The sequence below is a fragment of the Pygocentrus nattereri genome, chromosome 13 (assembly GCF_015220715.1).
Source record: "Pygocentrus nattereri isolate fPygNat1 chromosome 13, fPygNat1.pri, whole genome shotgun sequence".
Classification (NCBI taxonomy): domain Eukaryota; kingdom Metazoa; phylum Chordata; class Actinopteri; order Characiformes; family Serrasalmidae; genus Pygocentrus; species Pygocentrus nattereri.
The window spans coordinates 19,557,538-19,583,820 of NC_051223.1; the positions used below are offsets into that span (position 1 = coordinate 19,557,538).

Genomic DNA, 26,283 nt, shown 5'->3' on the forward strand with positions numbered 1-26,283 from the left:
CAAGGAATTAAATTTACTCAATCACGCATTTAATTCAAATGACTGAGTACTTAAACAACCTCTAGTAGGCTTAAATATGTGGATTCTTGAAGAAGCAAACTTATAACACCAATCTTGGTTGATTGACTACATTGGTTGTGTGGGTAAAGTAGTATTTGGTTTTAAATGTAGTTTTAAAACTATCATTTTAAGCATGTACAATAAAGAAGTCAGAGGCACTTAGAGGCATTAATTTATTTAATTTCCAGTCAAAAGAGCCATTAAGTAAAAGCCAATCAGTTTTCAGGCATTATTTCTGAGGAGATCAGATGTAAGATGGCCTACACTCTCTTAGAAATAAAGATACTGTGCAGGTATGTTTTTCATCCATCAAGGTGCAAACAATGCAAATATACCTTCTAAGGTACAACAGCAGTTTTAAGATCCAATTGTGTACCTTAAATGTTTTTTTTTTTTTTTTTTTTACAAATTTCTACATTTTCATAATCAAATGTTTTAAAACTGAACATTTAAATAATCCTGGAGACAAGACGGGGTGTGTGGAGTCAATATAACTTAAAAAAAATAATAATTTCAATGTACCCTTGAGGGTACCACCCCAATGACAAGAGGGAAACTGCTCCAGTGATAGTTTCGTACCTTTATTTCTCAAAGCGCATGCTTAAAAAAGACGAAAGACAATGGAAAGTAAGTGAAAAAAGTATCTAAAACTGGAGTTCAAAAACATAATAAAAGATGCAGAGAAACTGGGACTCCTAACAACCATAAAAAACCTGGTAGACCACCAAAACTGTCAGCCTCAGACAAATAGGGAAAAAAATAAATAAATAAAGGCTTCAGCTTTGAGCGATAGGAGAAAATCAAGCTCCACTCTTGCTTCAGATCTGAAAAAATCCACAGGTGTTTCTGTTCATCCTTCCACAACTCAAACTAAAAAAAGAACATTTTCAAATCAAACAAAGAAGCTGCTGGTATTCTTAGAACATTGGGCTGGCCTCCTCAGAGTCCAGACTTCAACGTCACTGAACCTGTTTTGAATTATTGGATTGTGAGAAGCAGAAAATACAAATTCTAAGATGGAATTTTTAAGATGTGAAAAATGTTAATGTTCTGTTAAATAAACATTTATATGTTTATTTACATATAAATATATTAACAATATACTATACATATATATATATATATATATAGTATATTGCTGTATATTTTTCTTGATATTATAAGAATATAATATAATAAATAACTTTAAATATTTAAATATTGATTGAATAAATTAATAACATAGGTATTTAATTGCTATTTTGACTGGAAATGGAATAAACAGATAAACAGAGGGTGATATGTGACTGTGCACAGTGCTGTACTTAGTAGTGTAATGATGAATGTAATGTAATATAACTTTCCAACCTGCTATTAGATTCTTACTCAGGAGGATTGGAATAAGGTGCTGTATAATGGCATGGCCTCCACTTCTCCTGTGGCTGCTCTATATTTCATCGCCCTAATGACCTTCGGAAACTACGTCCTGTTCAACTTACTAGTGGCTATCTTAGTGGAGGGCTTCCAGACTGAGGTAGGACAGCGGTTTGTACTGCATGCCCCCATGATTACTCACTCCTCCCATCTTTTTTTGCTTTTTTTTGTTGCCTTTCTGTCTTCTCTTTCTGCACCGTTCCCTTCTTTCTTGCCTTGCCTGTCTTTTCCATTTTTTCCATTACTGTCCAGCAGATCAGCTTCCAAGTCTGTCTTCTTCCTCCCCACTATTTTTACACCTCTTTCCTCTTCCTTTCCCTCTCCTCTCTTGCCTCTTTGTCTAATGGTGTACATTTTTCAGCAGGCAGTGATGAGTTCCTTGTTCTGTGTTGACTGTGGGAGCATCTTTAAAGAACCATCCGATAAAATCAATCCCATGCCAGCTCCATGCTCAGCTCACCTCACGGCGCTTTGTCTCACATTCCTCCCTCCATTTCCACCTTTCCCTTTTTCCGTGCTCTTACGCAACGACTTATCACCCAGCGCATAGCAACCATTCCTTCATGACAGGTAGTCAGACACAAAGAAAACAAGGAAAGAAAAGGATAGCCCCTGGATATATCAAAAGATATGAATGCGATATCTATGTATCATTTTTTGGGTGGAGGGGCTTGTCTTTGAAAAAGAGATGCAGACTGGCTTCTGCACTGTTTTAATTGAATGCCATCTCTCTAGCTGCAAGCTGTAAAAACACAAAGGCTTTGATCTTCTCACTTTGGAGAGGCAACGATGAAGGGCACATTTTTAACATTTAACAGTACAGTGGAGCTTGAACTGCACGGAGGAAAAGTCCATCTGTTAAATAATTTTTCAGCCCGTTTCAGCAGCGTTTCTAGAAGTATTCTGCATGCAAAAATTCTTGGTGTAAGAAAAACCACTACAATAAGGAATTTATTACAAGCTTGACACTGATCACATTTCTGAAATTACTGCTGCTAAGTATTTTAGCATATGCTGTGCTAGCTTTTTCTTCTTATTTTTCAGAATATATATATATATATATATATATATATATATATATATATATATAGCATTTCTACAGAAACCTTGAAGGACGATTAAAAGAGTTTATTGTGTGCACCTGAATCTTTATTTATAAATCTGTTATTTAATTTTTCTGTCATACCAAACATATGAAAAATACTTCAAGCATTTTAAAAAGCTTTTTAATTTCAGTAACAAAAAAATCTGTCAGTTTTATTCACTTCTATAAGTGGCTAACACTTAGCATGTTACACATAGCTTTGACTATCAGGGGAGTTTTTTCCCTAACCTGTTGGTAAGTTGTAAGTAGTAAGTAAGTAGGTAAGTAAGAAGCCACCCACTAAATAGCCACCCAATGCTGGTTCAAGCTGCTATAGCATGCTGATTGTTAACCACTTAGCTCCCAGGTGAATATATTTTTCACCTGGGTCCTGAAGAGACTGACAAAAATGTTGGAGAAAAAAAAAAAAGGTTTTGTCTTTTGATAGCTGAAAGTATGAAAGTGATTCTAGAAATACCTATCAGCTGTATTTGGTACATCATACAGGCAGAAAAAATAAACAATGTGACTTTTTAAACTTTTTCATCTTTCATCAAGACTTCCATACATCAGTTTCTAAAAATTCACTGTAAAAGTTTTCGCCAGTAATTAACTGTTAGTTTTAGCTACAGTTTTTATTCTAAATACAGTTTATTACTGTATTTGTACAGTATTTGTACCTCACACCCCTGTATTTCCAACGTACAGCTCACTTGAGCTCTAATATCCACCCACGGCCATCTGAGCCCCCTCAGTTTTGCTACATTTTGTAGTACAACATCAGAAATATAGGCAAACATGACAAGTCTATCTAGCTTCTGGTAGCACGTGTGTGAATGTCAATACACTGTTAAGTAGAAAAAAAGATCACAATTTTTTACCACATAAAAATACCCTTCATCATGAACTACACATGACAGTGCAGCGGTTTTATTCACTAATATCTGTCATTAAGTTTTTGATATTTTGAACTAAATATCTATTAATTATAACACAATGGAATGAACTAGTTACATGAAACTGAGAACACTATAATGGTTGGAATAACAAAAACATGTCAAATTTATTCAAACTTATCTTCTATTAAGTTTATATTTAAGAAATGAAAGCTAATTATCAAACAGCTTACTTACTTTTTATTTTTTTACTGTAAAATCTGAGATTTTAACTTGTAAGAACTTTGACCTGTTGTATGTATGTGTATATATATATATATATATACATATATATATATATATATATATATATACATATATGATATCAGATTCTTTACCCTTTTAAGTCATTTAGTGAAAGCAGAGATGTGTTGGTGAGTGAAATTTGGTAAAAAAGTTATTTTTTGAGGCACCTAATTTTCCAATCTATAGACCGTGACTTGCTTGTGCAAACAATGTTAAATGCTCTGATAAATCAGGCACCTAGTATCAGAAAAGATATGTAGTGGCTGGAGCTCAAAGCATCTCCACTTTATAAGGGGAGCATGCTTGGTAGACTTTCGTGTGCTTGTCTGCCAGATAGAAATAGCTTTTACATTGGATAATGGCAGTTTAGAGGAAATTATGTTGAGACTCCGAAGCCTTCAAAAATAAAAGCTCTATTATTAATAACCAAGGATAGCTCTCACTTAGGCAGCCATTGTTTTCCTTGCGTTAGCTCAGTAAGTAAATTCAGAGGTTCTTAGATTCTCAGCTCCGTTGCTCTTGTGCCAAAAGACTTTTAGCTTTAGGTTCCTGTACAGTCTAGTCTCCTTTCCCAAGTACATCCTAAAGCTGTTTGCTTAATTTTTAACTCACATCCTTTCCTTCAAACGGGAGGTTTATTTTTAGTTGGCCGAACTTTGCTGTGCGTCATAGTTGCCAAGGGAACCATCAGATGAATGAGGTATGTTAAGCGGAGAGATGCAGGGCCTGGACGAAAGCCCTGCCAGCTCTGCAGTGCCTCAGCCACTGCTTCCAGCAAATACCTCCGCACAATCAGATCAAATAGGTGATCTCAGTTATGCTAGCGTGTAATATCAATTTCCGGACTCACTCTGTGATCGGATCTGAGCACTTCATTGGCTCAAAGGTAATGGAATGTGTCAGCTAGTGCTGCAGTACTCCTGCAATAGATCTATTTCGTTGAACACTAATTTACCTTTACATGGAGTTATATGTAGTGTTTTATAACTCAATAACACAAGAGTCCTTTAACACATACATAAATTGTGGGCCAAGCCTTATTAAGATCTTTCACCACCATAATCAGATTTATTAGATCCATCTGACAGGTTTAGCTTGTGAAATTGCCTGGATGTGCATGAGAAGTAACATTATTTAACATAGAAAAGAGCCGGACGTCGATATGTACGTTATTACAACGCCTCATTCCCAAAAAAGTTGGGACTGTATGTGAAATTCCAATAAAAAAATTCAAATTGTGTTTGACCTGTATTATATTGAAAACAGTACCAACACATTAGAATTTCTGTTTTATCTTATGAACCCTATTTATTTACCAAATTCCAGAAAATGCACAATAGCATGTTTACTACTGTATTACATCACTTTTTCTTTTAACAGCATTTAGTAATTGTTTGGGAACTGAAGACATCAGTTGATCTAATTTTGAAAGGAAATTCTTCAGTGATAACAGTCTTCAGCTGCACAAGCGCAGGGGGCCTTTGATGCAGTATTTGCCTTTTCATAATGAGACAGATTGCCCAGATAGCTCCCGCACTTTCTCATCATGCAGCCATTCTGTTGAAACACATGCAGAATCTTTCTTGGCATTGTCATGTTGAAATGAGCATAGATGTCCCTGAAAAAGAATGTGCAAGTTATGCACTTAATACACCCCCATACCATGACAGATGCTGGCTTTTAAACTTTATTCTGGTAAGAATCTGAATGATCCTTTACTTCCTTGAACCAGAGAACACAACCACCATTATTTCCTTAAACAATCTGAACAAATGACTCATCAGACTACAGCACATGATTCTACTGTGCATCGGTCCATGTCAGATGATCCGTTGACAGCGTTTCTGCACGTTGATGTGATATGTGGATAGGGCAGTCAGAACTTTATTTGATTTCACCTCCCAACTCTTTTAAAACAGGGTTTGTAGCTTTTGTGTTAAAAGTGAATGTATGCACTATGAGAAGCAATCATAAAACCCCAACTGCGCTCTAATATACATTATATTAACCCTGAAAAGCTGAGTAATGTGTTCAATTTACATTTAGTTTAACCAAAGTCTGCACTTATGACTTATTTATGCTTGTTACAGTGTCAGAAAATGACAAAAACAACACTATATACACAATAACTAACACCATCTCCTCTTCTACTCACAAACACCAATGCAGTATTGATTGAAAGTTTAAAATCAGCACTTCCAAGAGAAATTGTTGTTTCGTTGATCTATGAGTGAGAAAAGATCACCATCAAATTGCATGCTTGACTGCCAGAGACAACTGTAGCTTCTGAGGCTAATATTAACATCACAGCATCTCATCCTGAACACCTTTCTCATCATCACTGTGCTGTTTTGCCATCTTTTTAACGACTTTTCCCCTCTGTGGTAAAAACCTAACACATCTCCACTTTAGGAATTGACCAAGAGGGAAGACTTGCATGGCCAGCTGAGCTGTATTCAGCTGCCAATAGACTCAGGGGTATGTAGCACTCCGCATGATATAACCCAGTGAGACTAACCAGGAGGACCCCGGCATTTGTGGACGATGTCACTTGTGTTTGTTTTTATTTATTTGTATATACATTTATTTATTTATTTATTTATTTATTTGTAGAAGCAGATTCAACTCAAAGTCCCTCTTCAGGTTCACTTGCTCAATGCACGCAGGCAAACACAAACCTAGCAGAGCCTCCTTATTTTATCTGGCCAAGAGGACATGTTTGGGCTTATGGAAAGCCACAGTGAAATCAGGCAAAGCCAGCCAGACTACCGAACAAAAGCAAATAAAAGGAATGGGAAGTCACTTTAAATGGACTTCAAAATCACTCTGGCTAAGATGCTTTAGAGCGCTATTCCCACATTCGAGAGTGTTTTGTTCGCCTTACTGTTATTCCTGTTTGCTAACAGAGCTTTTCACTGCATGCTGTCATTGGTATGACTACAAATCCTATTGAAATAATCAGACACTGAGCTTAGAACCTGGGCAATAATGAAAGCAATCAGCTCTTGACCCTGTAGAGGAGACTCAGTCTGATTTTGTTTTTATTTATTTAATTTGTTTGTTTGTTTGTTTGTTTTTTTGGGAAATCATCTACTTTATTTTTCCATCCATGCAGCTGTGCTAGGTGACACATGCAGTAGGAGGTCATTACGAGCCATTGGTGCTATATGCCATGTCTGCTAAACGGCTTGTAACTTTCGTTGATCCTCCTGAGCAAATGCGGACCCCAAATGTCTCACACAAAAGCTTTTAACACAGTTCATGTGAGGACTTGCCTATTATAATAAGCTGAGCAAGTCTGGTCAGGTTTCGACGTCTTTCCCTAGAGTGTCCCTAGATTAAAAGCTGTTTTTGTGAACAAATTATTTATCCAACTTTTGTCCAAAATGAAGGCAAAGTCCCAGCAGATTATCTTATCGGTGACCCCAGTGGTTTCAGAAGTTTGAGTGGAAATCAAACTTCATTTAGTTGAGATATTGAGGTCCCATATCTGTTTTTGCAAAAATCGTTCCAATTAAGCACCCAAACTTTGTGACAAGTTTTATAATGCAATGAGTAGTATGTCAGTCTGTTTGGAGACCAAGTGCTCGCTTCTATTACAGCAATACAGGTTGAACTGGAGCACAAAAAACCACCATGCTTAACCCCTTAAACCCTACAGCAGCCTTTGCTGACTGCCCCGTTTTTTCCCATTCCCGTTCCCGTTCTTCCCCAATAGCAGTAATGATAGAGAAATAAGTTCATGACATAATTACACTTAAATATTTGTTTAGCCATGTGTTTTCATGGTTATTCTAACTGTTTTACGGAATGAACGGCCCCAATTCATTATAAAGCGAGTGAAATAAATTTGGCAAGTAAGCATGAATCTCGTTATTTTAGCTGAATTGAATTGCTTACAGTGGTAGTGATAGGAACCCGACATCTGAAGAGTGTAATACCTCTAGAAACTCCTTCACAGACAGTTAACACATGAAATGATACACTGCCAGATGCCTGAGACATTGTTTTACAGTATTTTTGAGATTATGTTATAACTTGAAAATATGTATTTGTTCAAAGCACATTCATGTGCAGGGTACTGTAAGGCAAAATAGTACCTCAAGAAAACATACATTTTTAAATTTACCACTATTCTACCATTCCAAACCTTACATGCCACTTCAAAAAGCATGTAGGTTTGCTGGTTGTTTTTGAAAGTAAATAGAAGGGCTATATTTACGTCATTAACATTGTGACTCCTGATCTCCACCACTGTAAAGAAATCAGAGTGAGTACGTTTCTCTACAGTTAAGTCTTTTGCTTCAAACCACTCTGAATAACTTTGTCAACATCTCGATGACTGAATCATGCAGAAATGTTGAATTTGTTTTTTTGCTGTTTGAGCCTTAAAACTGGTACATTTATTTGACAATTCACAGTCTACAACTGTCAGTCATATCGGTCAGTAAAGCAATGGTTAACTCAACCCTTTGAATTTTTGACCATTTGGCAATTATTACTGATCCCCAGAATTGTCAGTTCCTATTTTCCTAGACACTAAAAGTGAAAAGGTCAGTGAATGCTCCAGAAGCCAGTGCTCTCTGAGGCTATTGTCTTACCGTTCCGCCTGGTCTCTCTGCTCAGAAAGGCCATGTGGGAGTGAGGAGTCAGATAGCTGAGCCATGGCCAGACAGGGCTTCCCCCTGCCCGCTCCACACCGGCAACCTGAGCCATCTCCTGGGCCCAGCAATGGGCTCATCGTGAGTAACCACAAAGTGGTTGCTGAGAGCTGCTAAAGCTAAAAGCTAACAGCAAACAATAATTTGCTGTGTCGCTCTGCGAGTTCTACCTATCACAGCTGTGCTTCTCTTGTTTTAGTTTTCACTCAGAGGTGGGGCAAAATCCCTTCCCTCGCATTGATTTATAGATCTCAGCTCCAGAACCTTAACAACTTTTAAAATTTCTTTGTTTTTGTCGCCGCCTTATTAGCTTTTTGCTGTTGTGTTCACCCGTATTGACAAATCCTGTTCACCGTCCCTTGTTTTAGCCATGTGAACTAAATATTGTTTTATTGTGATGTGTTTAGCACATGAGTTCAATGTGATCTCAATGGTTTCAGACTCAAATTTTTGTCATCATCCATTCGTAGTTTTCTTGCTCTGTTGCAGAGAAAGAATTGCTCCAAACTTAGAGCTTGGGGCAGATCGTTGGAAAGTGAAACCAATGGGAGACATTGTCCTTTGTAGTTGGAAAGGTTTGTCCGAATGGTTCCCGCTATCTCTTCCTCTCTTAAGCTTCATAGAGCAGTAGGTATGGAAATCACATACCGAAAGGGATTGCAAAATAATTATCTTGGCATCAGTTTCATGGGCAAGTGCTCCACTGTTAATTGGCTGGTTCATTAAGATGCCACTTTCCCAGTGCAATTTTCTGCTGCTTTTCATGTTCGAAATCAGGCAGCATCCAGATGGACATATGCATCTCTGAAAGTCATTTTTAAGCTTAGAAAACAGAAACGTAGGATGTCCCCTTGAATCCAGGTTGCTTTGGCCTGGCTTTCAGCTTGAGGTTGAGAGAGAAAGATAAAAAAGGGAGTGAGAGAGAGAGAGAGAGAGAGAGAGAGAGAGAGAGAGATAGAGATTCTTAATCGGTACTGCTGTTCTGACAAACCACCCAGGGTTGACATATTTTGTGCTAGACCACACTGAAACACCGGGTTTTCTTCAGACTGCAGGGGGAGCTGGATATGGACAAAATAAAGAGGCGAGCCCCCTGGTAAAAATAGCTGTGTTTATTTCTACAGTCTGATTATTGGACGTGCTGAAGCTGCTCCTCCAGTGGGCTGGGAAAAAAATACAAAAAAAAAAAAAAACCCACACATATTCGACACCATGTGGATTCGCCTTTACACAAATAAAACAGATGGTCTGATCATGAGATCACCCTTTCAGAAATACATGCGAGTGATATGTCTGACAAATATTTAGTCCTCGGATAAGCAAACAGCTGATAGAACGATGGCAGTGGTTTCAGAGTGGTACTGCAGGCTGTTACTTGTCCATGCATGCAGGCACTACATTGTTGTGGACTACTCAGACCAGGATGGCTCTCCCATGGACTCCAGTGACCCTCTGGCCTTTATGTGTGAGAGCTGCTGGGGTGGGAAGGCCAAAGCCACACTGACCTGCCTGTCTTTTACCCTGTTCTGCCCACACTGCCCTAACTCCAGGTACCATCTGTCTACTGTCCTCTGTTGATGCTTGCTCTCTTTCTCTATGTAATGAAGGGAGATGCCTCAAAGTCGGACTCAGAAGCAGACTTCTATGCACGGAGCATTGATGATGTGCGTGGAAGCAAAAAAGATGTGTCAGCTTCTTCAGGTGAGACCTAGTGGCACAAGATACTTTGCCTTAATATGAAAGCAGTCACACCAGTGTTGTGCTAGAAGGCATCTGTAGCCTGAATGGCCTGTAGAACAGAGGTTCCCAGCCACTACTCTGTGGACAGGTTCCATGCTGTGGATTGTTTGATAGTAGGGTAGCAGTGAGAAGTAGCCCCACTGCTGAAATCCGCTACGCAGTTGTAGGCAAAAGCATACAAATCACATTTAATTTGTTTTCTAAGTGGAACACATCCTCTAAAGAGAACACACTTCTGCACATTCTGATGCACAGTTACTGTTTATGGTTGATTATTTACTGTTTATTTGTTGAATTTGACATACTTGGGAAAAATGTGGCCTGCACAAATTTATGGCCATTTTATATTATGTATATATGTTATATATCATGTTATCTGTTATATATTATATAATATAGACTATATACTGTATAACATTTTATATATTTATGTTTTCATCCCTAACCTGTTGACCCCTGAGCATTCCAGATTTATTGTATATATTATTCAGTACTATGAGAACTCCAATGCAAACTAATGGAACTGTTCTTGGGTTATAGAAGTGTTAAATGGTTTGTTAAGGGGTTAAATTCAGCAAATAAATTAACATTAAGCTCTAAATGTTGCAGAAAATGCCATTTTTAGGTTTTTTTCCCTGTAGAGAGTTCAACAATCAACAAAACAAATTATTTGACCAGGCGTATTCAATTTGCATATGACTGTATTAATAGTAATTTAACTTCTAACAGCTTTTGGTTGATGTCAAGTGTCAAGTGAAAATGTCAAAAATGAAGAATTTACATTCATAACTTTAAAATACTTTTTTAATGGTGCTGTAAACCCCAAAATAAAAACAACAACAAAAAACATTGAAGACAATGATCCCATCAGAAAAAGACCAAAATGTACTGACAGCTACATAAAATACAGATTTGTTGTTACTGGGGTTGATAATCTGGCAAAGCCATTTTATGTGGTATACTGAGAGTAGCTGGCCTCCATGATCTTTGAAGCTGTCCAATTACTTCACCATTTGGAAACAAAATGTTCTTTGACAATAGCAAAACATGACCCCTAAGCTCCAGCACCCACGCTGTTGAAAAGGTTGGGAACCACTACTCTAGAAATGTATTACTCTGGCCAGCACTCTGCAAGCCAGTGGTGTTACTAGAATCATATAGGTACAAAAAAATTGCTGTGTTTGTTGGTGCTCTAATGTAGGCAAGAAATGCATTATGTTACTGTAAATACACTGAAATAAAGCTTCTTAAATGATTCATGGCTCGAGCACATGATTCAAGGGGAAAAACTTTGGTATGAAATCTTTACATTATATTGAAGCCTTCAAAAGGTTCTTTAGATTCACACATCTCATATACAAAAATTATTCCATCCATTGAAAGGTTCCAAAAGTAGTTTTTCTATGGCATTGCTCTGAAGAACCTTTATTGGCACCTTTATTTTTAGAATACTCATACGTCAGGGGCGTAAAATTGTGTAAGTAGTCATGTAACAAGTCCAGTAAAGTCTCTAAGGGACCAAGTCTTCACTATGGTCCCCAGTGTGATTGTATCTGCTCAGATAGCTTACTTTTATTTCTGTTTGTAGCACCTGCTCTTTTCTAAGGGCTAAGGGCATTATGAAATATTTATGTTAGAAGAAATGTAGCTCATGTATTTTGCAGTTATCTGTCATGTTTTCTGAAGGAATGTGATGTTGAGTGGGTCTACACTACCTCCTCCTGTCTTTCTGATTGTAGTCGTGCCCATCAATGGTCATGTGGATCTGAAGGCCAGCCTCACACCGCCTCTTATCACACACACTGCTGCCACACCAATGCCTGTCCCCAAGATCTCAGGAGGAGGAGACCCCACTCTGGGCCAAGAGTCCCGCAGGGGTAGCAATGTGTCCATGGACCCCAGCTGCCAAGAAAAGTCTCCGGTCAGTACAGAGGTTTTTGTAATGGCGCCAGTTAAGGTTAGTTTGAAAACAGTTTGATGATACAACAGCAATATGCAGTACACCCCCAGCTGTGAAAACAGTTCACACCTCTCTACAAAGACGGCTGTGCCGAGATAAAACAGACAACACAACTGTAGCTTCCTTGATTTTAAAATGTTATGTGCTGGCACAATTAAAAAGTATCATTTAAACACAATAAAAACACATTTATAATTGCTGACTTGCTTGCCTGGCCTACAAAAAAAAGCCAGAAATCATACACATTTCCATCAAAATACATTGCACATAGAAGGGACCTCCAAAACAAGCCACAGTTGCATGTTACGACTACTCTGAAAAAGGGTTAAGAGAAAGCCTTTACAGTAAAAGTCTGGTGAAAAATCAAATTGGCTTAATTTCCCTTTCTGAGCAGGCCTGGAATATCAATTTGTTGGCTCCTGGGCACAAATATTTGGTGGACCCTATTCTGACTACCTTTTTTGGGTGGTCAGTGAATACTTTAATACCACAGCAGGTTACACAAGGCACTAAACAATTGCAAGATTACTTACTACTTAATTACTTAACAAGAACAACAACCTATAAAGCATGCATCCACTCTTGACCCGCAACACAATTACACCAATGAAGACGTCCTACATTAAAATTGAACATCTGTAATGTATCTCTAGATGGAGCAAAGCAGCAAACTTAAAGCCAAACTATCATGCATCCTAGCTAAAGCATACTGCTACAGTATGGGCAAGGAAATTTTTTTCTCCCATTTATATCTTACTGACAGGGGCGACAAGGATGATGCAACTTTTTTCTAGCTTCGGCTTTGGAAATGGGCATGTTTCAGGTTTCGCTTTCACAGGTCCCCCAGGCACAACTTTTGAATATCTGGAGCTTCAAATTCGAAGTACACTTAAAGGAAAACTAGCTCTCTGCTAAAAAATCTGAAAGCTTGATCGTGGTAAAGTCAGATAGTGGAACAGTTGCTAAGCAATGATTGGATGAGAAAATGGAGCAGATGTTTGGGAAAGACATTGAGAGCTTCAGGATTGTGATCAGCCATAACACAATGACATTTTCTTTTCTCTTTCATTGTGCCGCTAGTAAAGTTCCCACTGAGAGTAAAAACAGCTGTTTAGATTTTCTCATAATTATTTGTGGGGGCTCCCTGGTGGCACTGGATCCTGGGCACATGCCCATAAAACGCATCAGATGATCAGGGTCTGGTTATGAGTAGTAAGTCAGCCAAAAAAAGTCTGAATTTTGCTTCTGTGAGGCTAATTTGGTTAACACACATTTCAACACTTCAAACACTAGAACAACGGTCACTAAAACAGCCTAACTTATTTTTGTTAAAATACATTGCCAAAATTTCTCTTCGGTCTTCATTGAGATCCTGCAGAGCAGTCATTGTGGTTTTAATCACAGGATAACTTGCTGTGAACTATAAAAATGAACAAAACCTCATTGGGCAGCTAATTCAGACAGCATCAGGGCTGCTATTCACAAAGCAAGAATGATTTTGGATGAGATTCCTTAATATTTATGACTGTCATTGTCACAAAACTGATTATAGACTGCTGTCATTCAAAGTGCTTTACAAAAGAGAAAATACAGAATCAGAAAATACGGAGCTGTTTAAAAAATGAATGAATGAAAAAAATAAAATGACATGTTTAAAGTAAAAGATTTAAAAGAGACTTAAAAATCAAATTAAAAATTAAAAGTTATATTAATATAAAAAGTGCCTTTGTCACTAACAGTGTTTTAAAATGTTTAAATTGATTAAAGCTGCTCAAATAAAAGCATTTTCATCCTGGATGTAAAAATATTTAGGCTCTTTTAAAGGCTCTTTTAATGCTCTCTGTCAACTGGTTCCATTTAAGAGTAGCATAGTAGGTAAACACTGCCTCTCCATGTCTAGTCTTTACCTTAGTCAGGACTGACTAGTTCCTTATGGTCTGAGAGGTCTGCTCGACTTTTATCGCTGCAGTGATATGATATAGATCAGCTCTCAGTTCTCAATCAGTCACACTGCGTTCTGAACCGCATCACTAAGTCTGTGTGACCAGTCAAGACCTGGTTGCTGTTTGAGTGAATAAAAAGACATTGTGGTAATATATTTTTATGGAAATAATTTGGTTGGCTATTGAATTCTAGTGTTTGTTTGCAATGTTAGCTTTGTAGTTCCAGGTCTAACCTAAACAAGCAAATTTCAGACTGCAAACGTGTCTTGGCTGACAAATTACATCCAGGGTAAGCAGAAAATTCTTTAGATTTGATTTTTGGTTATTTGTAAACAGTGCACACTAGCAGTTGTGACACAGAGGGCCTCACAATGGTTAAATGAACTCATCAAATGTGTCAGAAGTGGCTTCATCTCAGTGGCAGCATTCCAAGGTCTTGTTATTGAATAAGAAAAAGCTAAATTTCCCACCGAACATAAAGTAGTTATTGCAAACTGACAAAGAAAACACTTGTACTAAAACCACATTGAAAGTGTTTGTTCTGTCTGTTTTTGTTTAAAGCTTGAGTGATTCCCACACGATTAGACAATTCTGTAACCCTAATGATTGACTGACCCCACCTCACCTGCATCTGCCCTTTTCTCCTGCAGTCAAGTGCACGTAGTTCTCCTCATGCCCCCTGGAGCTCAGGCAGCAGCTGGAACAGCCGGCGCTCCAGCTGGAACAGTCTGGGCCGAGCCCCGAGTCTGAAGAGGCAGAAGCGGCAGAGCGGTGAACGCCGCTCCCTGCTCTCCGGAGATGGCCAGTCCAGCTCGGACGAGGATGGGGGCAGAGAGGGCGGAGGGGCTTCAGAGGGAGACGATGCCTCCCTGTCCAGGACAGACTCTTTTGGCCAAAGGCCCCGGCACAGGCGCATGGAGTCTCTGGAGACGCGCAGTTCCTTTGACCTGCCGCCAGACACTCTGCAAGTGCCCTATCTGCACCGATCCGCCAGCATCCACAGCACACGCCCACCGAACCTGCTCAGCAATGGCAAGAGCTCACCCACTGGTGCCACCACCCAGCTGTCACTGGACGACCACCATAGTGAAGACGACAATGGTGATGATGAAGGAAACCTGGTGAGAACGTCCATATCTGCACCTGGGCTTTTATAAAATAGTGCTGGCCTCTATGACTGAATGTAGTGGTGTTACTGTGAAGGAGGGCAACAGTGTCTCTTCTTCAAGCTTAGCTTGTTTTATAACATCTTTAGGCATGGGTGTAAAAGTGCTAGCATGTTTGAAAATCAGTTATGCATGTTTGAGGTAACTTTGATAACTGCTTTAACAGGTTTTCCAAAATGTTCTACACCGTAATGTTGCTAATAGAGAGTGGGCTTTTGCAGGTTGCATGAAAATCAGTTTTTCAAGCAATTATAGTTAGTCAATGAAAAAAGAGTTGGACAAAGGAAGTGTGGACAAAGGAAAATTGTTGTGAAATATATGCGGTAATGTTTTTCTTTACAGTCCCTTAGGTTGTATGCCTTAATTAGGAAAGTGTGAGGTACAAACTTCAGAGTACTGGGCAATTATTTTGGATAACATATTTGTGAGTTCCAAGGAAATCTAACTAAATTACACTGAAATATTCAACAGACTCTAAGTATTAAAAGTGTATATGTGAGATACAGTCTCCAAAGTGCCATGCAGTTATGTTTAAGTAAGTTTAAGTAAAAACTACTGGGTAGTTATATGGTGTAAAACACTTGTGAAAAAAGTAGAAATAGCTGAAAAAAATCTGTTACCAAGAAATGAAAGTGAATCTCTAAAAGAAAGCAATGTTTCTTACTTTGGCCTTACTGAATAAAATACCTTTATATTTTGTCCTTTCAATTGATGCCATGTAACTTACCTAGTACTTGCAGATGTTTCTAATTTACTTCCCTGCTTAAATATGAATTATGTTAACCGAGAAATGATCTAGTACTGTGAGAACTGTACCTCACATTTGCCTGGTTAATATTTACAATTAAGGGGACTGAAATGAAAGCATTAATATTTATTTTTCTTTTTGTTGAACACGCACTGAAGTAAATAACATCCCACAATATCAGCTCCACCTACAAACTACTCTGCAGTAATAATGGGTCAGCTTTGTGTGTAATGAGTTTATTTTTTAGACTGCATAATAGCAGAAATTGGTTTATATTCCACTTTTTCCTTCTTCTTTTTCTTTAATTGACTTACGTACTAAATGTTTTTCAATGCAGTAATCTGCAAGATGAACAGTGAGTGGTATAATGAACAGTAGCAGACTCTAAGGGTAATGCATTAGATTATGTAACAAACTTCAGTGTAAGCAAAGGTGTGAACTTGGAACAACTGCTGCTTCTGTGCACTAGATGAGGAGACAGGCAGAGAGAAGATGTCTAGCCATTCACCTGTAGCAGCTAACCAGCTAGAATTAGCTAGCTAGCTAAGTCCAGGGCTGAAATTATGCAGAGTGAAAAGGCATGAAGGCAAAGAGTCTGATCCACTCAGACCAGCGCAACACACACTAACACACCACCACCATATCAGTGGTACTGCAGTGCAGAGAATGATCCACCACCCAAATAGTACCTGCTCAGTGAGGGTCCATTTGGGTCCTGACCACTGTAGAACAGGGTAAAAGGGGGCTAACAAAGTATCAGAGAAACAGATGGAGTAGTCTGTAGTCTGTGGAGCTGATAAAATGGACAATGAGTAGAAACTTGTAGAAACATGGAGGTGGTCATATTGATGAATGAATGAATGAGTGTATGCAGATTTTGATGGAATAATGGATCACCACACGCTCTGACTGTGTCTCTGTTGGTTTCAGAGGGTTAAAGAATTTTAAAAATGCGATCAGAGTGTCAATATCAGGCGACATTCATACTCATAGAGTGCCTCTAAGACAATCACACTGCAACATCAGAACTTTTATACTGTATTATAATTAGTTCAATTATGGATCATAATCTGTACAAAACATATGGAAGTGTATGTGATGTAGTTTGGTCATATTTGGCCTTATTTGTTTTTCTTATTTACTCATTTATCTGCAGAGTCGGCAAGCACGACTGTACCGCTGGTTCGAGCGGAAGCAGCCTGAATGGTGCAGACAGAGGAGCACCTGGTCTTTGTATTTGTTTCCTCCAGAGTCCAGGTGAGGTTATGCCACTGTACTGTTATTGCAACATGCAAAAATGTCCTTCTTGTGTACTTGTAGATGTTTCAGAAGCATTGGAGCACATTCGAGCTATGTGTTTTGGAACTAAACTCTCCAGGAACATAGTTTTAGTTAATGCTGATTCCCATGTCCCTCACAGGCACTTTGCTACTTTGGGGCCAGAGGAGGCTCTCAGAGCTTTCAGCTTGTCACCCAGGCACATGCAGACCACTGCCCAGTCCACTCAGCCTTGCCTTCCCATGCTTCTGAAATATGTGTCTACTTGCATTAGGCTTCATGTAGAATGCATTTATTAAAAGGAAAGAAGATGGGAGAAAAAGCCAGCTTTGCATGGTACACTCTGCCAGCGCTTTACTAATTAAACATCAAACAGCCCCCGATCATCCTCCTCCTCCTTCAGTGAACCCAAAGAAGATGCAGCCTCTGACCATGCTGCATTCAGGAGCTTACTCTTAGTATACAGTGAGCACAGCAGCACAGTTCACATGTCTTTAACTTCTTATAATGTGAATTCTTGCTTATGCAAAAGATTAGGCTTGATAATGTTTGTCATCTTTTTGGAATCACGACAGAATCATTGATATTCTGCTGTAGTCAAACTGCAGAAAACTTAGCTGCTTATCTAAGGACTGTACTGTAATGTACCACCTTGATGGGCATGTTTACTGCTGTGAATCAGGGATTGCCTTGGTCTACTTTCTTCCCTTTTCTGGCTCAACATAGCTGTTTCTACAGAGCGAGAGATGGAAGCTGAGAGAAGGAGGTTGGCATGACAACGCTTTGGAGTTGCCGTGTCCTCCTGTGCATAAATTCCTTAATAGCAGGCCAAGTCTGAAAAACATTAAAGCACCCTGAACTTTATTTATTCATCTTAGGAATCATAAAGTCAGTGCCACTGAAGGCTAAACACACGTCTTTATGTATCTTTAATTTGTGTCTATTCAGAAATGTTTATGATGCAGAGTCTGTATGTTGCGATTTCTCTGTTCCAAACGACCATGTAATGCGAGTTACTCAGCGCAGAAAATATTCAACAGAAAATGACTCACAACTACATATAATATGAATATTTTTAATGTTTTGTGTGTCCACCTTTTGCGTTTATCACAACTTATGTTGTTTTTCGGGAAACTTGCTTTCAGTTTTCTGAAGAAATCTGTAGGGATATTTTTCCATGCTTATTGTAAACACCTTTAAAGTTCAGTATTAGAAGGTGATTGCATTTTCTTCTTCTCACCACCCAGGTAATCCCAAACACGATCAGTGAAGCCAAGATCTAGACTCAGTGTTTTGATGTTCTAGTGTAATTTTCATCCGGTTTTGTCTACACATCAGACACATAGTGTTGAGTTGTCTTCTCACAGTGGAAGGATGGAAGAATTAGTAGTGGATTTATTCAGATCTGAAGCTTGATTTTCTCTGAAAAACCTTTCATTATTTTTTTTCTTGAGTCTTTCACAGAAATCTGCAGAAAGACCTTAAAAGTTCAGTCTTAGAAGTTGGTTGCATTTTTTGCTTCTCATGATCCAATAATTCAAACATATGAAATGATCTTGAGGTGTGGGCTCTGAGGTGGTCACTCCATTGTTCTCAAACACACCACCAGCTTTTTTGTTTGATTTGTAAATGGTCTTTTAGTTTTCTTCTCACAGTAGAAGGACTGACAAAAACATGTTCTTTTTATGATCTGAAGCAAGGTGGAGCTTGATTTTGTCTTGAAATCTTTAAGTACTCTTTATCTGATGACAGTTTTGGTGATCTACCAGGTTTTATGCTCTTAGGAGTCCTATTTCTCTCTATAGTTTAATAATTTTTTAGAACAAGTTCTGAAAACTTCTCAATATGTGGTTTTTACACACTTCACCAGTGAAATATATTTTCTGTAAGGGTTATATACATTTTGTTTAGTTTTTGTTAAATGTGACTACTGCTTTTTTCTGACACTAGAATGTAAATAAATTGTACCTAATGGCTATTTTGACTGGACATTGAATAAATAAAAGGGTGGTTTTATGACTTTCACATGCCTCTGATTGCTAAGTAAGCACCTTAATCATGTTTTGCAGATTTCGTGTGAGCTGCAACAAGATCATCAAGCACAAGATGTTTGACCATGTTGTCCTTGTCATCATCTTCCTCAACTGCATCACAATTGCTATGGAGAGGCCCAAGATTGATCCCAAAAGTGCTGTGAGTTCACATGTTTGAGAGCAGACTGAAAGCCAGTCATTGCTGCCTCAACATTAAAGCACACTTCAGTAGAATGATAATAATTCTGATAAATGATTACATTTCAACATCACTCTTTGACTGATTGGTGAGAATGAAGCCAAATACAGTCATGGCTAGGTAGCTAAACTGGAGGTTCCCTTGCATTTTAATGACTGAAAAGGAGATAAATGGCTCAAATCAGAAGCTAAGAAAATCTCAATCTCTCTCTCTCTCTCTCTCTCTCTCTCTCTCTCTCTCTCTCTCTCTCTCTCTCTCTCTCTCTCTCTGTCTCTCTCTCTCTCTCTCTCTCTCTCTCTCTCTCTCTCTCTCTCTCTCTCTCTCTCTCTCTCTCTCTCACACACACACACATCCAAACCCACATTCTCTTTTAAGCATGTGGCTGCAACCTGACAGAAGCATTAAAATGCACAGATAGTACTTAGTTTTGTGCTTACTGTAATTTCCAGCTTATATAATGATGTAATTATTAAAGTTGAATGGTTCCAGGAGGTGTTTTGTAAGCACTCTATGCCTCACAAAACATAAACTGAATTTTATATTTAATAGGTCCAGCATTCACTGAGGCTCAGCCTGCTGAGAATTAAAGTTGATTACTTGACACATTTGCTAAAGGAATGATTATGCTGGATTGCGCAGATGTGTGTGTGTGTGTGTGTGTGTGTGGGGGTGGGTGGGGAAAGATTCCGTTTCTTATTCTGGCCCCCTTTTAGACCCAAAGGAGAGATCAGCCTGGCTTAAAAGAGTTGCTTCTCATTATCAGTTTTGCTTGTTTACTGCTTGTGACAGTTACCCGTGCTCTTGCTTGACATGCTGAGCAGCAAAATAGAAGAGATGAAAGCAAAGGTCAGCAGAGTCATGGACATTGTCAGCTAAAAGGATTTAATATGGATTGCGCTTCCGTGCCTTCTCGTTCATCCCTCTGTTAAAGTGTCAAAAGTAGATGCCAAAATATTTATGATAGTGCAGAGAATGGTAATGTTGCTTGAAGCCAAATATCATCTTTTTACAGCCTTGTCAAATATGCTGTATAAACATGTACAACTGTTGTTAAAGGGTGGATTCCACTGTCTTTTCAACAATTCTGCATAATCAAGTACAACCCCAATTCCAGTGGAGTTGGGACGTTGTGTAAAACATAAATAAAAACAGAAAACGATGATTTGCAAATCCTTTCAAACCTATATTCAATTAAATACACTACAAAGACAAGATATTTCATTTTCAAACGGATAAACTTTAATTTTGAATTTGATGCCTGCAACATGTTCCAAAGAAGTTGGGACAGGGGCAACAAAAGACTGGGAAAGTTGAGGAATGCTCAAAAAACACCTGTTTGGAACATTCCACAGGTGAACAGGTTCATTGAAAACAGTTGAGTGTCGTGATTGGGTATAAAGGGAGCATCCCTGAAAGGCTCAGTCGTTCACAAGCAAGGATGAGGTGAGGTTCACCACTTTGTGAACAACTGCGTGAGCAAATAGTCCAACAGTTTATATCAACAGAGCCAGACATTTTTTCAAATAGTTTTGAGCTATTCATTTTAGTCTATTCATTGTAAAATTTACACATAATGTAAAGGGCAACAGACATGTAAAAAATTCAGAAGACATTTTTTAGCACGAAAATAAAATTGTTATATTTGTATTGTAGATGTCACAATCCTTAGTTGCAGTCACCACCATGTAAAGCCAGTGAGTACTATGAATCATGTCACATAAAACCACTCTGAATCACTTTAGCTACAAAGTTAAAGTACAATGATATTTCGAAAAATTTGACTTCTACTTTAACAATAAACAGTGTGACCAATTGTGTGATGGATGTAGCAGGTATAGGTGTCTTGACAGTACCTTGGAGGTATATTTAACCATCATTAGGTGATCTACATCTCTGATTCTCTAAAAAGTCAGCTATTGAGTTCTGCGAGTTTATGAACATAAAATATTCATTCTAACAGATGTAAATAGAGTCATTTAAGCTGCTGGATCACTTTTACTGTCAAGACAATACAGAGCACTCTAATGTAGATTGATGGGATTTTACAGTGAAATACAACACACAGTAATGCATATTGTTAAAAATCTTAGCTTCTCTAGTTTACAGTGATTCTGAAGTGGTTGGGAAGTTTCATCAGAATAGCATAGAAAGGAGAATAGATTTAAATGCCCCCAACGACGTCATAACAATGCTACACCTGATTCTTGAAATTCACATATGTGATGAATCAGCTTCAGTTACATGGAGAGATGCAGTTGCCCATTACTCCCTAAATTTATATATTATTAGCAAATGACACCTAAATTTCCAAATTACCAGCCAACAAAAGAAGTCTTCTTAGAGTCTGTCAGGATTGTGTACCTGATCCTTGAGCATTTATCTGTTTATACTCACTACTCAATTGAAATCAGAATTGAGTCCACAAATTCTGATTCACATTTACAAATCATATCACTGCTGTGGGAAAAAAACCCTACTTTACTTTTAATTTAAGTCCATGGACTTTTTTCTAAGTAATTTTGGGCCATTTATTTTAGTGCATTCATTGTGAAACTTACACATAATATAATGGGCAACAGGCATTTTCAGATTATGTCAAAAACTGGAAAATATTTCAAATGGACATATGAGGCTTTGTTCTTCAGCAGGGATATGTAAACCACATGCAAGCTGAATTAAGTGCTGTTTTATTACCTGCATTTCCATGTATATATTTTTATGATTCACTCTGATCAGATGTGGGTATGATCTTACAGATACACCACAGAGGAAACTTACATTCTTTTATTTTACCTTCAGATTTGATCTTAGTCATGAGCAAAAGTTTGGGCATCTTTAGTCAAATTAAATGTGTACTAATTTTTTCTCTCTGTGGATAGCAAAAAAGTATGTTCTCTGTAGATGAACTTATTCTTATGAAAATCAATAAAACAACTGCTATTTATTTACCCGTTTTGATATATTAGAAGACAAAAATAATGCATTAAATGCTTATACAACATTTATGGCACATTTTATGTTTTATGCATTTTTATTCTAATATTTAAAGTTACTTTACCATATCATTTAAGCATATAAATAGAAATTTGCAATTTGCAGACAAATTCACTTGAAAGATTTGTTTCCTATAGAAGATTTGGTGACTTATTATTATAGGTCTGTCTTCATGATATTCTTGATATGTTTATTTCATACAGTACAGCTATTTATGGAGCCCTTTATTCTGTTTAATGAAAACATCATTGGCTTTGCCAGGAGAAGGCTTTGCTTTAGCTTACAGCTGCCAGTAAGCCAGGCAACCTCAGAAATGGTAGCCGTGATATTTTTATATTCTTTTCATTGTATTGTTAGTTTAGCAGGGGAAAACCCCAGCTTCTTACCATTGTGTTATTCCCAGCGTGGGGAAACATGCAGTTATTACTGAGTGTCTGAAACGAGACTGAACTGCTCCAGAGGAAAGACTGTGTTTTAACTGTTGCCCTATTCTGAAACTCCAGATGACATGAGTATTACACTGGACGGCTTTTTCTTTTTTAAATAAATTCACTGGGAGTCAATGGAAAAAACAATCCAGGGAATAAGTGAAATTGTATGTATTTCTAAATGTCAAGATAGAGTTGTAATGTAACCAAAGCTCGTTAGTGTGGTTTAAACAAATCAACAAACCCTTGCTTCAATGAAATGATTACAAGAAGTAAAAGAAGCCAGCAAAAAGATAACTTGGGTAAGAGTGAAAGTCAAGAGTTAAAATCAAAACGTCGTCAATTACTGAGTTTCCTAGAGAACCACAGTGGAACATGGTACTTTGTTGATCAACTCAGGAACTGAGGTTTAGCTGTTGTTTTTCTCTTTTTGATATCTTTAGGTTTAAAATTAGATGACAGATCTCAAGTCAGAGGATTGTAAAGCAGTACAGGTGCTATAACTGAATGAAATTAAACATATAAAAAAGAAGTAAGCACTGAATGTGAAAGGCTAAAATAGAACTGATGGAAAATTGGCTCAAAAAAATCCCAAATTCGATACCTGCATTATGTTTAAACATAAGTTCGGATAGGAACATGTTGACCTCTGTTTCTTCAAGTTTCCTTGAAGCAACATTTCTCTCCCTGAGATTTAAAGACACCAATTGATCCACTTTTGAAAGAAAGATCTTCATTCTAAAGACTTGGGCCTTTGTTGTTGTACTTTGTAGTTTGATTGCAGTCAGGCTGGTCTAGCACTGCACTTTCTGATTGAACAGCAATGCAGAATGTCATGTTGAAATAAGCATAGACTTCCCCAAAAAAGATGTTGTCTAAAAGGCAGCATATGATGCTCCTAAACATGTTTTGCCTCAATAGTGCTTTCACAGATGTGCAAGTTACCCACTAACACCTACCCATACCATAACAGATTTTTCAAGGCTTTTTGGCCTTGAATTTTACACTAGTAACAATCTGGATGGAACCTTTTCCCTTTTTGGCCTAAGAAAACAACATCTATTGTTTCCATAACCTTAAAGTGTTCATAATCATAATATTTTATAGTCCAGAAATGTTAAGATTTGTTTGAGTGTTAAAACTAAATAAAGTTAATAAAGTAAAACATAGTCTTACAGGTCAGTGTGGATTTAAAATCACTGCTTTTGGTTTTAATTTTGAATTTCAAAGGTTTTATTTGAGAAGAAAAAATCAGGTAAATTGTACCTACATTTTACCTCATTTTACCTAAATATGTCTACTTATTTTGCATGTCTGAATGTAACTTTAGACATTGTAACTATAAAGCAAGCGATGCTGGAAACTCTGTGTGAAAAAATGGCCCAAAGAATATAATCATACTGACACAGGAAGTATGGGTCACCCATGAAAAAAGTATGCTAAACTTTGTCAATAAACTGTTTCAGGGGCAAATATACAGCATTCATATAAATAAAGATTATGGAAGGGTTTACAGAAAAGTTACATGCAAAGCTTTTCTTTCAAACATCAACCATAAAGTAAACTTTGTCTCTGTGGAAAAATCCTGGTTCTGTTTTTTTTCTTTAGCTACTTCCAAAAGAAATGTTAGAACAAATGCCAATGCCTCAAACATGTCTGTAATGTTAAGTGGCCTTAAAATGAACAGCAGTGCCGCGGCCTCTACAGCAGGGGGGACATATAAATCAGGGCAATATGGACAATGCGAAATTAACCATAATGTTGTTTCTGCCAGGAAGAGAGGACTAGATGAAAAAAATTACAACGGAATATTTAGAGAATACACAGTTGAGGTTGCTTCCAATGAGTTTTCATGTAATACATGATTAGGTTGTGCTTTAAGATTACTCACAGCGGTCTTGTGGTGTTTAGCACATTGAACTTTATGACATATGTCTTACTATTATGTAATCAGAACATATAGAAGTTCAGTTCAGGCATGATGTCATTCAGAGGCTGCTTAAATGATTACGCCATCTCATGCGGTCTGTCTTAGCCCATTTCGTATGGAGGATATATGGAACTGCATACATTTGCATGCATTGCTCTTTCTGTATGCTTTTCTGCCTTGCTAGTTGAGCGATGAGAGTGGCTTTGGATCCAGAGAGCTGTACCCAGCAATTACACAATTGTTTCCAGCAGAAATAGGAAAGATGTAGAATGACCATTTAGAATCACAGATCACAACGAACTGTTGAAGTAAATACCTTTAGATTTTACTCAGTTCTTACTTATATAGTTGAGTATATAATATGGCTGTAATATTAGAAAATCATGGCAAGGATCAGGTCAGTCAGCAAAGCTTTAGTTTCTATGGAGCCCATGAGCTTTGAAGCTATACTGGCTTTGGATTTGGACTGTAAACGAAAACACTGGAAATCAAATGGAATGGAAATGCACTGTGTTCTGTTATTCTGTCTAGGTAGTTTTGTCCGATACATAATGGTGTAGAGCTCAGAATGTGTGGGTAAAGATCCCAAAGACTATTACATGTAATTGTTTTCCGGGACACATGGTGAAGCAGAATGCTCCTTTATATTCTGCAGGTTTAAATAAGTAATTCAGTTTCTGCTATGTGCCTTTTTGCCTGTATGTGGTCTGTGCACGTCCCCCTGAAGACATTACTGTGACCCTTAGTACAACACAAAGTTTTTTCCGTCTCTATTTTCTGCCTGATGTGGAACTGTAAAACGTTTGGAGACTCCTGATCACATTATGTTTTGTTGAATCTTAAGTGAATTAAGTTTCAATACGTTAAAATCAGCAAATAGAATTTGCACTTGCACTTATTTTCACTTGGAAAGTCAAGATGATTTTAGTAGGCTTCTACTATATGTGTGCATATATATATATATACATATATATATATATGTGTGTGTGTGTGTGTGTGTGTGTGTGTGTGTGTGTGTGTGTGTGTGTGTGTGTGTGCGCGTGCATGTGTGGTAACTAATTGAAAAATTGAAAAGCAATAAGCTCTTTACACAAATATTCATATTACACTTGTCTTTTTTTCTCTCATCCTGCTGTGCTTGCAATTGTCTTTTTCTTCATTTGGATATTAACTAATTCCATCAGACTCCCCGCCTGAACCCCCTGTTAAGGCTAGGTATTTTTCAGCTATTTCAGTGTGCCACTTCTCCACCTAAACTAATGAGAAATGGATGAGGAGGAGACCAAGGAGAGGTGGTGCAACCTCTGAGTAGCGCCTCTTGCTGCGCATGTGTAGTACGTGTGTACGTTTTTCTGAGAGCGAGAGAATTCAGATGTTTAAAAGCATTTAGAGAGCGAGAGCAGAGCTGGATGTGACCTGGTCCCTCAAGACTATCCAGTTGTGAAGCTCTCTGGCATGCTGTTCC

The 26,283-nt window shown here is 37.9% G+C and overlaps 1 protein-coding gene across 14 annotated transcripts in view; it reads left to right on the top strand.

The window, feature by feature from the left end:
• The window catches only part of cacna1g (calcium channel, voltage-dependent, T type, alpha 1G subunit), a 322,261-nt gene that overhangs the window by 201,880 nt on the left and 94,098 nt on the right, over positions 1–26,283 (top strand). For 11 of the 14 annotated variants that reach the window (XM_017695914.2, XM_017695912.2, XM_017695906.2 and 8 more), the window contains exons 14-20: positions 1,418–1,573; positions 6,151–6,216; positions 10,007–10,100; positions 11,879–12,060; positions 14,693–15,163; positions 17,113–17,213; positions 19,304–19,427. In XM_017695914.2, coding sequence (XP_017551403.2) covers positions 1,418–1,573; positions 6,151–6,216; positions 10,007–10,100; positions 11,879–12,060; positions 14,693–15,163; positions 17,113–17,213; positions 19,304–19,427 — 1,194 coding nt within the window. The remainder of the gene's footprint in view (positions 1–1,417; positions 1,574–6,150; positions 6,217–10,006; positions 10,101–11,878; positions 12,061–14,692; positions 15,164–17,112; positions 17,214–19,303; positions 19,428–26,283) is intronic. The other 3 variants (XM_017695909.2, XM_017695908.2, XM_017695915.2) reach the window with 1 other exon arrangement.